The following is a 17,757-nucleotide window of genomic DNA, read 5'->3' on the forward strand; positions in this document are numbered from 1 at the left end:
GGGCCAGATCCTGAGGGCAGGTACTTGGTCTAACCATTCGACCTTCACAGCTCACTACTTAAAGGACTACTCGAGGAAGTCCCTAGACGGGTTCTTGATAGGTCCCGTCATTTCCGCGCTCCAAAAGGTTTAAAGGTGTAGCCCCAGTGACAACCGTGGGTAGTAAGTCCAAGAGAAAACAGGTTCCATCCTTAACCCCCCTTGTTCTTCCTTCCCCTGCTCCCTTACCAAAATGACTCCAGTAGTCCCCTGAAACTGCCATGGGATACACTATCTTTGGAAGGACATGTCTCTTAGGATTTCTTGCAGAGGTGAGTTACTTAGACACTAAGATGGGTTTGTGCGTAGTTTTCCCTATTGTCTCGTGTTTTCCTTGGGGTCAGCAGAACCTAGTCTCCTATCTAGGTTCCTCTTATATACTTCTCTCGGTCTCTAGGTCATGAAGGACACTCCCACCTCCTAAGGTATAAGTCTCCTAAGAAAGTAGTTCGAGGTAAGTACTCCGTGTTGGAACAAATCACAAATGTTAATTTGTATTTTTCCTAACAGTACTTACCTCGAACTACTTTTGGGTAATGGCCCACCCATCCTTCCCCGAGTACCTTGCTGGACCTCATAGAAACCTAAGCTATCAAGAACTTACTGGGGATCGAGACCTGAGCAAGCATGCTCTCTGATCCGGGGTTGCCGCAGGGCACGTATCACACCACCTGAGGTTGCCCCTCATAGAAAACGGGAGTAGGGTAAACTACACAAAACTCTGGTCGGTTGGGAGGAGATCCCAGATACTCCTAAGAAAGTAGTTCGAGGTAAGTACTGTTAGGAAAAATACAAATTACTTAAAATTTGTGATTTTTGGGTGAGATAGGCATGTCGTCCTGATGGACCCGCCCTCCTTTGTTTGAAAGGCCTTGGCAGGATCCCTCCCAATAATACTGTATCTGTAGCACCAGCTCAACGCTACAAGGAATAAAGATGGCGGCGATGGTGGCGCCATCTGAGCACTCAAACAGTAACAGAGGAAGGGAACCTTGTTAACGGCTTCTCTTTTTTTTTTGCCACTTTTCCCCCTTGAAGCATAAACGCTATGCGGGGTGCAGATTGCTATGTGGCGTGTCAAGAATACGTCCCCTGATATTCTGCGATATCCTTAAGGGAAACTTCAAGGATATTTGTGCCAAGAGTTAGAATTCTGGAGACCTTAAGTTAAATTCTCTGGGAATATCATTGTAGTCAAATATACCCTAGGAAGCTACTTAAAGGAACCTTCCATCAGGACGACATGGCTATCTCACCCAAAAATAGATTTTTCGCTTCGCTCAAAATCTGTTTAGTTTACAGGAAAATCCAATTATTAGATAAAGGATAGATTTAAAATTTTATTGGTATGAGTAGCTATCATGGTATTCTGGAAAATGTAGTTACTTCAGTTCTCATTTCATTAGTAATAGGTATTAATTTTTTAAGAAAATTATTTAGGTTTATAATTATGAATGAAGTAAGTAACATTTTACATGATTCAAGCTTAGTGTATTTGACTTTGCATATAGAATTTTAATATTTTTTATTTATTTTACATATATACCTTAAAGGGCTTCTCTCTTGCTTTTAATTCTTTTTCTATAAGTTTATCAGTTTTAATCCTTGCCAAGTCTAGTTACTGATTCATGCATTAGTCATTAATTTATTGTTCCATTTCAGGAGGCCTTACAAATGCATTAGCTCCTCAACCATCCTTGTTGCTACATCCGCTGCTGACGGAGAGTCTGCCCAGGGGATTCCTTTGTGATCTCATTCTATTTACCTATGAAAATGAGGAATTATTATATAAAGTAAGTTGGAGTACCTCAATAGAGAAAGAACAGAATACAGTAATTCATGCATCAGTCAAAAGTCTAGAATGACCTTATGTAGAGATATGTAAATGAATTAGTGCAAAAAAATGTTAATTAGAATAATTTAGCAAAGAAAAAATGTTATAGGGCAAGATGTGCAAAATTGTAATCCACCTATCTATTTACCATGGCACTTCCTCCAATTTTGGGGGTTAGCTGACATCAAAAAAAGAAAATTAATAAAATTAATAAAACCAATGCTCCATGAACCTTTGAGGTTCTGATGACATATTATGCAGTCTGCAAATCATCAGCCCTTGAAATTCTGTTGACTGCACGTCATCTGTTAAATATTTATCAACTTTAATGTCATTTTAATTCTTCAGTTAATCTTTCCCAATTTTTTAGCACATTACAATAGAGTACTGTACAAGGCTATGGTATAGCTCCAAAATTACCTTTGTACAGTGAGAATATAAAATTATTGCACTCATCTGAAGGGGCCTTTGCTAGATTTACCATAACTTTAGTGGCAGGCACTGATCAAAGTTCACTAATGTATAATGGTAACATTGTGGTAAAACCGATGAAACTGTCAAAAATGTACTATATATGAACCTGAACTCAAGACCTTGTTGAGGGTTTTGATAGTAATTACAAGTATAGGTAGTCATCAACTTACCACTGTTTGACTTTGGACCACTTGCAACTGTGATGATGTCACAAGTCTGTCGGAAATAGTACACTAATAGGATGAGTATTTCCTTAGAAATAATATATTTTCTTTATAAAAATGGACTAATTTCTCTTAGTAAGTTGTATTCCTGGCGGAAAGCGATCGGGCAAATCGAGTGATTTCCTTTCAATAGGCTATCGGTTAACATTAGTATTACTATTATCAAAATATCGAGTAATGATACCAAGTACTTCAGCGGTCTATTAGTTGTTATTAGTACAGTACTGTACTACTTAGCATAAATTTGACTCTACACCTAGGACAGAATCTCCTACTGTGCGCTAGTTTTATTTTATTTGTTTCATCTGAGTAGATAAATATTTATCTAATGAAAGTACACTAATTGAAGCAATATTTTCTTAGAAATATTTTTTTTGGTGTTATAAAAATGAAAATCTTTTTCTTAGTGAGTTAGTACTTTCTTTTATTTCTTGCAGGGAAAACAGGAAAGTGTTTTACATAAGGACCGAGTTAGAGTATACTAGTTAATTTGGAATGCCATGTAAAAGTCACTGATAAATTTATAAATTTTATTGAATGTGAAAGAGGAACGTAGAGAATAGAGGTCCCCTTTTTGTTTTTGTTTCATTTGTTGATGTCGGCTACCCCCCAAAATTGGGGGAAGTGCCTTGGTATATGTATGTATGTATGTGAAAGAAATTTTGTATATAGGCTATCCTTAAAGTCCTATTTGGGAAGAAACCATCACATCTTTAATTTTTTGTAAGTGGTTTATTAATGAGTTTTTTGGTTTTTTTTTTTCCAGGTTTTTGGGCCCTTACTTCTGGGCCTGAGTACAACAATGAGGAGTTGCAGTGTAACTTCGTCCCTGTACATAAGAGTTTTAGAGTCTTTATTCTTGCTGATTGATATGAGACCAAATAATGCTGCTAACTCCAACCAACGGCCTATATGTGATCTGATGACCTCAATGGTAAGTTTCGTAGTGTATAACAGTTTGGTTATAGATATATCCTCCCTCCTTAGGAGGAATCGCCTATTAAAGGGTGAAGGTTTGTATCCGTGTCAGATTTTTAAAGCAATTTGTATTTTTCCTAACTACAGTATACATACCCAAGAACTTCTAAGTTACACTGGTCATCTCTGCCAACCTTCAATTCCTAGGTTAAGGTCAGAATAAAGGTTACTCTACCCAGCGAGTGCCCCCCCCCCCCCCCCCCCCCCCCCCCCCCCGCCCACCTGCCAGCAACTATAATTACCTCATTAGAAGGTTAAACAGCTGTTCCATCATTGCTGAAGTCATATTCCTAGTAAAGGACTTGGTTTTTTATAATTTAGGAAAATACAAATTTTTGTAGATTAAAAATTTTTAGATTTTTACTTGCTCAGCAGTATTAAGCCCTATAACATGCTAAATGATATACAATAAAAAATAAACACATTGAATAGACATGAGTATAAATTTGCACATTCCTTCATGACTTATTAGTTACATATATGAAGAAAAAAATTCTTTGTTAACAATGATATTGTTTCATTTTCAGAGTAATTGGTGTTCGAACACGGAACATCCCTCAGCTGGTCGTGAAATGATGTTTACTACACTCCTTGGACCATTCTTATGTTTATCACTGTTTGCTGAAGATGATCCTAAAGTAGTAGAGAAATTCATCAAGAATGTTAGTACCAGAAATATTCCCAGTGGATTACAGGATTTGGCAAAGGAATTGGATCATGTTCGCACTGTAAGTATAATAGATGAATTATTTTATGCTTTGTTTGAGGTTTTTGATGGTTATTTTGTTATTTGATAAAAGGTGTGTGTAAAAACACTTAATTTGTTCCGTAACCGAAATACAAACCACACTATTTACATTGGGTTTACTTTCGGCGTAGCTGAAATGACGAGCCAATAGATTTTAACGAGGGTTAACTACCCCCGCGCTAGTTAGCGGGGGTAGGGGAAGGGGTAGCTTGCTTCACTTCACTTTTGGCTCCGGCGATGAACAGACGTGTCTGTCCATCGTCCTCGTTTGACAGCCTTAATCTTTTTTTTTTGGCTTTTCCTCAGCTTGTGTGTGTTTGAAGTTGGCCTCGCACTTGGATGTCCACCATGCGTAAGTGCCCTGGTATTGCCGGTCTCCCTTGCGGTACTTTCATGTCTGCGGTGGATACGGATCCTCACACCCTTTGCCCGCAGTGTCGAGGCCGACGGTGTGACAGAGAAAATACTTGTAGTGAGTGTAGGGAGTGGTCTGCCTCCCAGTGGGAGAGGTTTGGCCGCCGGCGTAAGAAGAAGTCCAAGAGAGACCGTTCTCCTTCTGGGGTTGCCTTGAAGGAGGAAGGCTCTCGGGACTCTTCTTCCGCCGCCCAAACCTCCTCCGAAGCTCCCCCTCGTCCGGCTCCTAAGGAGAGACCACCAAGTGGGAGCGCAGGCCCTAGTTCTGTTTCCCGACCTTCGGTTGGGGGAGAGGGCGTCGTCTCCCATAGCGGGGCGGCTCCCCCTCCTCCTCCGGGGGAGGTTTTTGATAATGATCCTGTGTCTCATGATGATCTTTTTCAGCTTTGGGCTTCCTTGGGGCTAAAGGGCCTGCCCTCCAAGGAAGCCCTGTTTGACCTTGTCCAGTTGGGGGCCACTGTTAAGCAGTCGCCAGTGATAGCAGAGGTAGATCCTCTGTCTATCGTCGACGTCGTGGTGGCAGAGGCTTCCGACGGGTCTGGGCAAACCTCTGCGGCTCCTGATGTGGATGACGTTGCTGAAGGCTCTCCTCCCCCTTCTGTACATCCTTCGAAGGGGGAAGGGAGTCCCACGGGCTCTTCTGCGGCCAAGCCTCCCTCTCAGGGGAGCGCTCTGACTGAGACTCCCCTTCGGAGGACTGGTAATCCTGACAACCCCCCTCGTGGCCGCCTTCGCCGTAAGGCTCACCGTCCGCTGGGCCGCAAGGGCCTCCCGTCTCCCTATAAGGGTGCTAAGAGGCGCCTTTTTGAATATTCGCCTCCTTCCTCCGATGGGGACTCTCCTCGCCGTAAGCAGCCTGCAGCTCCAATTTCCTTAGACCTCTCCGGGGATCGCTCTCGTTCTCCAACGCCTTCCAGACCTTCCGCTTCTAGTGCAGATGGACAGCAGTCTGACCTCGTCATCCGACGGGCAACGGTCCCTTCGGGGCAAAGGGTTGTATCCCACGTTGTGGCTGCTTTCCTTGCGCGTCAGGGTTCCCCTGCGCGCCCTTCTGCAGTGTTAGCGCACAGGCGCTCTCCTGCTCGTCAGCGTTCTCCTGATCGCCAGCGCGCTCCTGTTCGCCAGCGCTCTCCTGATGATCGTCGCCCCACTGCTCGCCAGCGCTCTTCTGAGGACATCGAACATCCTGCTGTTCTTGTTGTGCGCCCAGCGCGCCATCGGTCTCCTGAGCGCACTAGATCTCCTGCCCGTCAGAGCGCACCGGCGCTCCCAGTTCCTGGACAAGGACTCTTCTTCTCCTCGCCCTCGCGATCCTGCTCGTCAGCCTGTTCCAGCGCAGCAATGCTCGCGGTCTCCAACGCGTACTTCCAAGGTTCCTGTACGCCCTCGCGCCCACCCACCTCCTGTTCCTGAGCCCGTTCGTGAACGTTCGCCTTTGCGCACTGTGCCGGCAGCTCCCGCACAGGATTCCACGTGTCGCCCTCCTGCTCGCCAGCGATCACCAGCACGCCAGCGATCACCAGCACGCCAGCGATCACCAGCACGCCAGCGATCACAGACGCGTCAACGTTCGCCTGCTCGTCAGCGATCTCCTGCGCGTCAACGGTCCCCAGCGCGTCAACGATCCCCTGAACATCGGCGATCTCCTGACCGCCCGCGTGACTCTTCGCCTGCGCGCAAGCGCTCTCCTACGTGTCGGCGCCCAGAGGATCTGGAGAGACATGGGTCTCCTTCTACCAGCTCGCCCATGCGCGGTCGCTCGCCTGCGCGTTCTAGGCGCCATAGCTCGCCTAACGTGCCATCGCTCGCCTACGCGCCATCGATCGCCTGCTCGCCATCGCTCTCCCACGCGTTACAGGTCCCCTGGACACCATCGACAGCGGTCGTCGGAGCGATCTCGTTCGCCCACGCGCCAACGCGTTCCTTCGCCAACGCGCTCACTCGCCTAGCTTGCCCACGCGCTTACTCGCCTGCGCGCCCGCGCGACCGTTCGCCCGCGCTCGATTGTCTCCGCGCGATTGCGCGCCTGCGCTTCAACAGCCTCTCGCGCGTGACTCCTTAGTTTCGCCTACGCACGAGCGTCAGCACGACCCCCGTTCGCGTCGGGTTCCGTAGCTCGCGACAGCAGCAGGGACGCGTGTCACCAGACTGCAATCAGGATTGCCTGCGCCTAAGCGCAGGTCTCTTTTTCAGGATAGGGAAGGCCCATCGGAGAGGTCAGAGCAACTTTCTTCCCCTTTTTCCTTACAGGCAGGTCCAGTGGTGAAGGATCGCCCGATCCCCTTCCCTCCAGCGGGAATTTCGTACTCTGTGTCTGTGTCTCGGCAGTCTTGGTTTGGTCCTCTGATGCGGGCGTTAGTGAAGGCTATGAAGCCGGCACTCGCCGATCAAGGACACGAGCCAACGGCGGCCTCGCCCCCGCTGAAGAGAAGGAGAGGAGTGGACTTCGTGGTGACTTCTCCCAGGGAGAAGTTGGTTCCTAAGAGGTCCGTCAGGAAGGCTCCGTCCCCTTCGCAGGCGTTTTCTCCTTCTCCCGAGGACGAGGCTTTTCCGTCCTCAGGAGCATCCAGCGAGGTAGCGGTCTCCCCCTCGGCACCAAGGGGGGAGTCGTCTCCTCATGGAGGGGAATCGTCTCGCGTGGAAGGCGCCTTCCAGACCTCTTTGTTGGGGTCGTGTATCCCGCCCAGGAGGGAACCCAAGGACTCCAAGACGATTCCGAAGTCGTCTTCTCGAATTCGTCAGGATCCAGCTGTACCCCGGGAGAACGTCCACGCATCTCCCCAGGAAGAGATTCCGGGGACAGGAGACTTAGCTGCCAATCCACAGGGAGGAGACCAGCAAGAATCTGAGCATGCCTTCTGGCAGGTTCTGAGCCTGATGAGACAGCTCAACGGGTTCATGGACCCTGTGATCGCCCCCCGTGAAGGCAAGGACACGGTCCTGGATCAGGTGTACGGAACTCAGAAGCCCCCCAAGGCCAGCGCGGCTTTGCCCTGGTCCCAGGGGCTGAAGAGTGCCAGAGCCAGGGCCAATGCTCAACTCGCGGTTCTCGCTTCCTCCAGTCGTTCCTCTGCCGGGAACAAACTCCTCACACCTCCTCGTCTCCAGCAGAGGAGGTATTTTGAGATCATGGGGGAGTCTAGCCTCGCTCTTCCCCTCCATCATTCGGTAGAAGAGCTCGCTAGGGGAGTTCCTCTTGAGAAGCTCTCCGCCCGGCAGGTGACGTTCTCGGCGTCGGAGATCCTGAGCCATGAAAAGGTCGCGAAGTGCGCCATGCAGGCCACTTCATGGCTGGATATCTGGCTAGGTTCTCTGGGCATCCTATTGCGCTCCGAGGATCTGTCTAAGGAGACCAATAGGAAGGCCCTGGAACCTTCCTCCTCTCGGGCACTCGCTCCATCGAGTTCCTGGCACATCAGGTTACCAACCTATAGGCCAACTCGGTGTTGAAGCGTCGTGATGCGGTGACCGAGAAGATCCATCCGAAGGTCCCTGCCGTGGATGTCTGCAGGCTCAGGCACGCTTCCCTTCTTGGGGGGAATCTGTTCGAGCCTCAAGACATGGAACGTACAGCTGAGAGGTGGAGGAAGTCTAACCAAGACTCCCTCCTCCAAAGGGCCCTTGCATCTCGGCCCTACAAGCCTCCAGCTCCACAGCAACCGCAGCAGCAGCCTCGCAAGACACCAAAGCAGGCGCCAGCAGATAAGAAAGTGGTGTCTAAGCCCGAGCCCTCTCCAGCCAAGGACAAGAGGGGCGGTAAGTCCTCCAGGGGAGGCAAGACTCCTAGAGGGAGCGGCCGCGGCCGCAAGCGCTAGGAGTGGCAGTCCCCCCGCGTGTCCACCTGTGGGGGATGCCTTCAAAGTTGCGTGCACAGGTGGCAGCAACATGGGGCCGATGCTTGGATGGTCTCCGTGATCGGCCAAGGCTATCGCGTCCCATTCACGACATCTCAACCTCCCCTGACAGCGAATCCAATGTCGTTGAGCTCCTATGCCATGGGATCGGTAAAGGGGCTGGCCCTTCGGGTCGAAGTCGAGACCATGCTCAAGAAGGATGCTCTCCAGGAGGTCGTCAACGGCTCCCCAGGCTTCTTCAGTCGACTCTTTCTTGTAAAGAAGGCGTCTGTAGGCTGGAGACCTGTCATCGACCTCTCAGCTCTGAACAAGTTTGTCAAGCAAACTCCGGTCAGCATGGAGACAGCGGACACGGTCAGACTTGCGGTGAGACCACAAGACTTCATGTGCACACTGGATCTAAAGGACGCGTACTTCCAGATCCCAATCCATCCGTCTTCCAGGAACTACTTGAGATTCAGCCTAGACAGCAATACCTACCAGTTCAAGGTGCTGTGCTTCGGTCTCTCCACAGCACCTCAGGTGTTCACCAGAGTGTTTACCCTGATTTCATCTTGGGCGCACAGGAACGGCATCCGTCTCCTTCGTTATTTGGATTCGGAGTCGACGCTTCTTCGACACCGAGACAGGCTTCTGGGACTTTGCCAGGATCTGGGGATCGTGGTAAATCTCGAGAAGTCCTCTCTGTAGCCGTCCCAACGACTGGTTTATCTAGGCATGTTGTTAGACACCAATCTCCACAAAGCCTTTCCATCAGACAACAAGATAGCAAGGCTGAGGAGGGTGGCGGAACCCTTCCTCAGGCGAGAAGAGCTTCCCGCCCAATCGTGGTTGCGTCTCTTAGGTCACCTGTCCCCCCTGGCTCGTCTGGTTCCAAATGGCCGTCTCAGGATGAGATCCCTGCAATGGCGGCTCAAGTCCCGGTGGAATCAAGGATCCGATTCCCCGGACTTCCAGGTCCCGATAGGACCTTCAGAACAGGCGGACCTGCGATGGTGGCTGGTCGACGAGAACCTGCGAAAGGGAGTAGATCTTCTCGTCCTCCCCCCAGAATTGACACTGTTTTCGGACGCGTCAAAAGAAGGGTGGGGGGCGCACATTCTGGACCAGAGGACCTCAGGCCTTTGGTCAGAATAAAGAAAAGTACCTGCACATCAACCTGCTAGAGATGAAGGCCGTCTTTCTGGCTCTTCAACAGTTCCAACGGATCCTGGCGGGTCACTCCGTGGTGGTGATGAGCGACAACACCACGATAGTGGCTTATATCAACAAGCAGGGAGGTACTTTTCCGCAGCAGCTATCCCATCTTGCAGTAAAGATTCTGAGGTGGACCAAAGTCCACTCGATAACACTATCAGCTCGCTTCATTCCTGGCAAGAGGAATGTGCTCGCCGACAGTCTGAGCAGGGCTTCGTAGATAGTGAGTACCGAGTGGTCTTTGGATCCTCAGATAGCCAACAAAGTCTTGACTTTGTGGGGTTCCCCGACCGTGGATCTGTTCGCGACAGCTTTGAATTTCAAACTGCCCCTGTACTGCTCCCCAGTCCCGGACTCCAAGGCACTCTGGCAAGATGCTTTCCAACAACGGTGGGAAAACATCGACGTATACGCCTTCCCACCGTTCTGTCTGATGAGAAGGGTGCTCAACAGGACCAGACTATCGGTCAACTGTTCGATGACTCTGATAGCTCCGCTATGGCATCACGCGGAATGGTTCCCGGACCTTCCGCAGCTCCTGACGGAGCTCCCGAGAGAACTTCCCCACGACACGAGCTACTCAGACAACCACACTGCAACATCTTCCACAAGGCCGTAGCCTCGCTTCGGCTTCACGCCTGGAGACTGTCCAGCGTCTGCTCACGGAGAGAGGCTTTTCGCAACAGGTTGCAGAGAGGATGTCTCAGCACCTGCGAAAGTCCTCTGAGGGAGTCTACCAGGCGAAGTGGAGAGTCTTCTGTGGTTGGTGTCGTGGGATGGGTATCTCTCCACTCGATGCCACTATTCCAGCAATAGCGGAGTTCCTCGTTTAATTGCGGGAGGAAATGCGCCTTTCGGTCTCAGCAGTGAAAGGCTGTCACTCAGCCTTAAGCTTGGCTTTTAGGCTGAAAGGAGTGGACATTTCTTCCTCGCTGGAACACTCTCTATTCATACGTAGCTATGAGCTTACCTGCCCTCAGTCGGAAGTGAGACCTCCTCCTTGGAACGTGGTTCGGGTTCTCAGGGCTCTTAAGAGACCTCCCTTCGAACCATTACAATAGGCCTCTGATCGCCACCTGTCTTGGAAGACGGCTTTCCTGCTCGCTTTGGCCTCTGCCAAGCGAGTTAGTAAACTTCATGGTCTCTCGTACGACATCGCCCATTCAAGGGGATGGGGGGAGGTAACGTTCAGGTTCGTCCCTGAGTTTGTTGCCAAGACTCAGAACCCTGGAGTGCCGGACCCACGGTTCGACTCTTTCAGGATCGCGAGTCTCCGTTCTGTAACAAGCGACCCAGACCAGCTGCTATGTCCAGTGAGGAGTCTGAGGTGTTACTTGAAGAGAACAGCTGCAGTTCGTCCTCAAGTGCAAGCATTGTTTGTTAGCACAGGCAGGACGAAGAGGAGGGTCACCAAGAACACCATCTCGGCTTGGATTCGAAGGGTTATCCATCACGCCTTGAATCCAGACCCTCCTCATTCACGTCGCCCTAGGGCACACGACGTCAGGGGCATTGCTACGTCCCTGGCCTTCAAGAGAAACTTCTCTGTGACGCAGGTGCTTCAAGCTGGGGTCTGGAAGCATCAGACGACCTTCATAGCCCACTACCTGCAGGACGTGACCCACAGGAGCCTCGATACCTTTTCTATCGGCCCTGTGGTGGCTGCACAACAGCTGGTCTAACCTCAGGCTCCTTTATGGACAAGTAGCAGTAGGTTGAGGGCGTTGTTACCCGGTTTTAGTCTGCGTGAATGAAAGAGTATGTCTGACCCTTACTTCTTTCTTCATCCTCCCCTCTCTTGGGGAAGCAGCATCCTGGTCTCCGCATAGCTGACCTCAACCTCTGCAGGTAACCCATGCTTCCTTGTGCTCCTAGTATTAAGCTTAATACTGTCGCGTCCCCCATACCCTGACGAGGTGGTATTGGGAACGTCCTATCCTGGATTCCTATCTAAAGGTCTCAAGGTCAACTTCATAGGACGAGTCACGCTCTTGCCTCCACACACAACTTAGGTAGGCCACACGTTCCTTGCGAAGCGAGGAACTTGTGAGGTGCAGGGACTCCTTTTCTCAAGTGCTACTCACTGGGAGGCGGAGCCCCCGGGTAAAGCCAAAGTCAGTAAGGCTGGGGACTTTCCACCCTTCCTAAGGGGTAAGTCACCCAGTGTAAATAGCGTGGTTTGTATTTCGGTTACGGAACAAATGACAAATTCGGAGATAATTTGTATTATTTCAACCATACAAACCTTAGCTATTTACACATATTTGCCCGCCAGCCTTGTCCCCCAAGTCAAGTCCTACCTCTAAGTGAAGTGAAGCAAATCACCGGTGTGTGGGGGGGAGGGGTAGCTACCCCAAGCTACCCCTTCCCCTACCCCCGCTAACTAGTGCAGGGGTAGTTAACCCTCGTTAAAATCTATTGGCTCGTCATTTCAGCTACGCCGAAAGTAAACCCAATGTAAATAGCTAAGTTTTGTATGGTTAGGAAAAATACAAATTATCTCCGAATTTGTCATATTGCTTCTATATGTATATTGTACGAACCTTTCTCCCTTTAAAATAGTACATACAGTTGGATATTAACCAAGACTATTAGATCTGTTTCTCTTGCTTCAGAGTTATAATGGTTGATTGTTGACATCTTGTGCATTATGTATGTGAACTGGGAATTTTGTAAATGGAAGGAAAAAGGTGGACAGTGCAGTCTGTTTATGGCTAGAATGGCAGTAGATCCACTTTCTCTCTGCCCATCTTTAAGGGGCCATGATTGTTTACAATTATTCCCATATGCTGAGTGCAGATTGTGGCCGCCTGTTTTGTGGCAGATTTATTCTTTTTGGAAGGTTATGAAGGCTAAGGTTTCTCCTAAGTCATCCTTGACAATACCCCCTTCGTCCCTGGGGAGTATGCTTAAGGATCAGAGAGTACTGGGATCAGGATTGTTTGAAGTTCCCCCTGGGATTGTCGCAATCCAGGATGTGGTGGAAGTTATTCCGTAGTGATAAAGTCCCCCACTGACAAGGTTGACCCGAGGAAGGCCAAGCATTCCTTAGTTTTTGCAGGTATGTCCTTTATGTAATTTTTGAGGGAGTTGGTAGCTTAAGGCTAATTGGCCTCCAGGGTCCCCACTGCCAGAAATTCCAGTTGTGACTGACCCCAATGGTGATTTCTACAATGTATCATCGTAAGCCTAAGAAAACTCCGAATACTGTCATATTGGCAAAGCTGGTGAAAAGTCATGAAAAAGGGATCAAGTCAGTTGATCCTTTTTGTATCGCCCTTCTGTTCCTGTGCCCTCAAGGGCCCTGGTTCCTGCATCAGTAACCCCACCCATGTCTGTGTTAAGAGTGCCAATGACCTTGTTCTGCTTGTAGAACCTGAGTGGAAAGTTGGTAAGAGAAAGAAACGAGTTTACTTGTCCTTCTCTTCCGATTCTGGTAAGTAATAGTAGTCCAGGAAGGACTTGATAATATCACCTCTTGTTCAGGGGAGGTGAACAGCTCCTGGCTGACCCCTGGTCCCATGACGTGAGAGGCTGGCTTTACTACGGAGGTGTTCACTTGTTCCATTGGCCGAGTATTGGTGAAGCTTGGATGCCCTCCTTCACCTTTTATACCATGACATAGGAGTGCTGCTTCCTTTACTAATTGTAATACTTTCTTTTCCTGAATTGAGAAGATGGCACCTCTGTAGGACGATGTTTAGCAAGCAGCCACAGATAGGTAGCGAGGGGACATGGACTCATTGCAACAAAGGCTTACTTCCCATGGCCTCATTGCAACCAAGTCATACTCAACACCACAATCAACAGAGGGAAAGTTAAACGTGGATAGAAATCTAGTTCTGCTTGTGAGAATCTAGTCTCAAGTTATGAGAGGTGGTAGGAATCAACACTCCCTCACCCCTATCGGGTCCGGGAGTGGAAACCAGCTACTGTATTATGTTTATCGAGATTTCCTCCCCCATAAAGATGGACGAGACACTTAAGGATGAGGTTTTGTATTAATATTGGAACAAAACAAAAACTAAAGATAATTTGTATTTTTCCTAACTATACAAACCGGAATCCTTCCATGGGGGCAGGGCTGTGCCACCAACAAGTGATTACTGGCACTTCATTATAAAGTTTGACAGTTAGGTACCAGCCAAGCTTGAAAGATACTCCTTTTAAAGGATTCAGGTTTGTATGGTTAGGAAAAATATAAATTCTGAAATTAGTAATATTTACTTCCCGTAATTATCCCATACTATAGTGCTCCCAAACGAAAGTGGCAGCTGAGAGCTTATTTTTTCGCATCGAATCTAAAATATTTCGGTCATTTTATTTGGATGCCCTAAAGCAGGGGATGGATTAAGGTCTTAAAGGCGTGGCAGTTCCGTCGGTCATTATCCCGAATATAGTTCCCTTTTCGGATATTTTTCCCAGGTGGCCAATGGAAATGAAATTGGAATAGATTAAAAGTCTCTATTGCATTTAAACAAGGCGCATGTGTCTTTACTAATTTTACATCTTTATCTGAGTGAATATGATATACGGCATTATATATATATATATATATATATATATATATATATATATATATATATATATATATATATATATATATATATATATATATATATATATATTCACATATGTATGTGTATATATATGTATATGTATATATATATATATATATATATATATATATATATATATATATATATATATTCACATATGTATGTGTATATATATATATATATATATATATATATATATATATATATATTCACATATATATATATATATATATATATATATATATATATATATATATATATATATATATATATATATATATATATATATGTATATAGCGTTTTAATTCTTTTATTCTACCTTGTTTTGAGTATTGTTCTCCTGTCTGGTTTTCAGCTGCTGATTCTCCTCTTAATTTGTTGGACAGAAACTTCGGTCTATTAGATTTCTTATTCCTGATCTAGATATTAATCTCTGGCACCGTCGTTCAATTAGTTCATTATGCATGTTGCATAAGATTTTTCATAACTCTGACCATCCTTTACATTCAGATCTGCCTGGACAATTCTATCCTGTTCGTAATACTAGGCAGCAGTTAATTCTAATAGCCAGGCCTTCTCCATCATAAGACTCAATACTACGCAGTACTCTAGAAGTTTTATTCCAGCTGTTACCAAGTTGTGGAATGATCTTCCTAATCGGGTAGTTGAATCAGTAGAACTTCAAAAGTTCAAAGTTGGAGCAAATGTTTTTTTGTTGACCAGGCGGACATGAGTCTTTTTATAGTTTATATATAACATATTTGTTTTTGACGTTGTTAATAGTTTATATATGACATATCTCTTTTGACATTACCCTTTTTAGAATGATTTATTGTTAATTTGTTCTCTTCATTTATTTATTTCCTTATTTCCTTTCCTCACTGGGCTATTTTTCCCTATTGGAGCCACTGGGCTTATAGCATCTCGCTATTCCAATTAGGGTTGTAGCTTGGTTAATAATAATAATAATAATAATAATAATAATAATAATATATATATATGTGTGTGTATACAGTATATATATATATATATATATATATATATATATATATATATATATATATATATATATATATATATATATATATACACACACATATATATATATATATATATATATATATATATATATATATATATATATATATGTGTGTGTGTGTGTGTGTATATATATCTAAATATTCACATATATATGTATATGTATATATATATATATATATATATATATATATATATATATATACATATATATATATATATATAAATATATGTGTGTGTTTGTGTGTATGAGTTTAATAGGATTACAAAAGATTCCAGTGTACTGAAAATCTCTGTTGGTAGAAAAAACCCAGAAAAAATCAAATGATTAAGATTTAGAGGTCACCCGTTTTCAGAGAAGAACAAGATTAGTCCGACACGCTAAATCAGTTAATCCGCAAATGTCAAGCTGGGCAAATTTTCTTGAATCCTCACCGAGAGGTCGTGAAGGTACGAAATTATTTGAAATATATACGAAATATTAAGAAGAACTGTCATTCGACTGCCACTTTCGTTTGGGAGCACTATAGCTAATATTTACAAATGTTGAAAAAATGCTATAAAAATGGAACATAATCCTCTACTGTATCTGGTAGTTATGAATTTTTCTAAAGTTTGTTTCATCACATGAGAAAGAAAGAATTTTCGATCAAGTGAATGGATTGTATGCATCGTAAAAGACAGTGATTTACATGAATTAGGTTTTCCTGTAAATCAATTGGGAGAATATAGGGGTTTCAGATAGCTGTAATCTGTGACGCTGAAACTGAAGGATCCATATTTGCATGTAAAGTGTTTCTGGTTAACTGTTGACAATGATTGAATTGCCAGGGATTTTTTTAGACTATAAAATTGGTATTTATTATGTGCAGTACGGTAATAGGTTTGTGAGGAAACAAATATTAATACTTAATACAGTAGTACATATTTTACTGAAGTTTTGTTTAATATAAATGAATGTATTGTTATTATGGGTCTTCTCTTTATAGGTTATCCCTTGTAAACAATAATTGTTGTTTCATTATTTACTGTACCATTTACAGTACAATATTTTAATTTGTTAAAATGTTTATCAAATTGCTTTATTTTTCAGACAACCTTGCACAAATTGTTTCGCAGCATTTTACTGAATCCTTCATCACGTGAGCCTGTTCTGTCTTATCTTGCCAAGTTGATTCGATGCAATGAACGCCGTGCACAGATCCACGTTGAGGAAAAAGTGGTGGCGGGAGATGGCCCTATGATCAATTTGCTCTCAGTTTTACAACAACTTTGTTTTAAGGTAACTTTCCATGTTTCATATTTCAGTTTTATCTTTGTCCTTTTGATTTTTCAGTTAACATTGTATATTTGATGTTTCATTACAAAGAAGTAAGATTACTACTATTACTCTTTGGAAATGCTTATTGTAATATAAAGTGTTTAGGTTTGAAGTTTTGGTTGCCAATTGGAGAATGTTATACTTTTTTCTTAATTTTAATGGAGTTTATTTTCTTTACAGGTTAAACTGGACAAAGTGGACCCTTATTATCTAATACATCCAGAATCATTAGTAGATGTGTCTAAAGATTCACGACTTTCCATGACTCAGGAAGAGGTCGAAGAATGGGTGCGAAAACAGCGTAAGTTCTATTGACGCCAAGGCTCTTGGTTAGATTTCACCAGTCGTCTCTATCTTGAGCTTTTAATTTAATACTTCTCCATTCATCATCTCCTAATTCACACTTCATAGTCCTCAGCCTTGTAGGCCTGGGTCTTCTAACTCTTCTAGTGCCTTGTGGAACCCAACTGCTTCATTATCAGAAATCTAGATCTCGTGATATTCTAAGAAGATGCATATTTCCTCGTATTTGCTTCTGAAATGGTTGTATTTGGAGCTTAGTGTTCTCAGTTTAGGCTATGTATTGTTCCTTGTGGTTTTACAAATTAGATAAGAACCTGACAGCAATAAATTCTTTTTCTCCTTGGGTAGTGAGGAGTCAGAATAAGTGGGTGGGTCGTCATTAGCTAATTCTCCTTGTTCGACATCTTTCTTTCTATTCGGTTCTCATTATTTGTGGATCTCTGCAGTATTCACCTCTCTTTTTAAGAACATGTTTTTATGTTCAGTCCTATAAAAGGTTAGAAATACCCATTGATTTGTCAGAGAATATATTTTTGGTAAGGCTGCTAGTTCCATGTCCATCACATGGGCTGGTTTGAGGTTAAATATTACTTTATTAACAGGCGTTTCCTCCATTTCAGAATTTTAATTCTGGGTAAAGCTTATTAACTGATGAGACTTTGATCCTAAGTATTGATATGTCTTTTGAAGTTCATATTTATGCTAATCAAGTTGAAGTGTATCAATGTCTTTGTTAACTAAATATCTTGGTAGTAAGTAACTGTTGGTGTAATT

General features: G+C 44.9%; 1 protein-coding gene across 1 annotated transcript in view; it reads left to right on the forward strand.

Annotated features, from left to right (window-relative positions):
* Positions 1-17,757, forward strand: part of LOC137658577 (ubiquitin conjugation factor E4 B-like) — a 144,704-nt gene that overhangs the window by 52,295 nt on the left and 74,652 nt on the right. The window contains exons 9-13 of the mRNA XM_068393481.1: positions 1,702-1,832; positions 3,338-3,505; positions 4,077-4,277; positions 16,453-16,641; positions 16,861-16,981. Coding sequence (XP_068249582.1) covers positions 1,702-1,832; positions 3,338-3,505; positions 4,077-4,277; positions 16,453-16,641; positions 16,861-16,981 — 810 coding nt within the window. The remainder of the gene's footprint in view (positions 1-1,701; positions 1,833-3,337; positions 3,506-4,076; positions 4,278-16,452; positions 16,642-16,860; positions 16,982-17,757) is intronic.

The sequence above is a fragment of the Palaemon carinicauda genome, chromosome 1 (assembly GCF_036898095.1).
Source record: "Palaemon carinicauda isolate YSFRI2023 chromosome 1, ASM3689809v2, whole genome shotgun sequence".
In the NCBI taxonomy this organism is placed as follows: domain Eukaryota; kingdom Metazoa; phylum Arthropoda; class Malacostraca; order Decapoda; family Palaemonidae; genus Palaemon; species Palaemon carinicauda.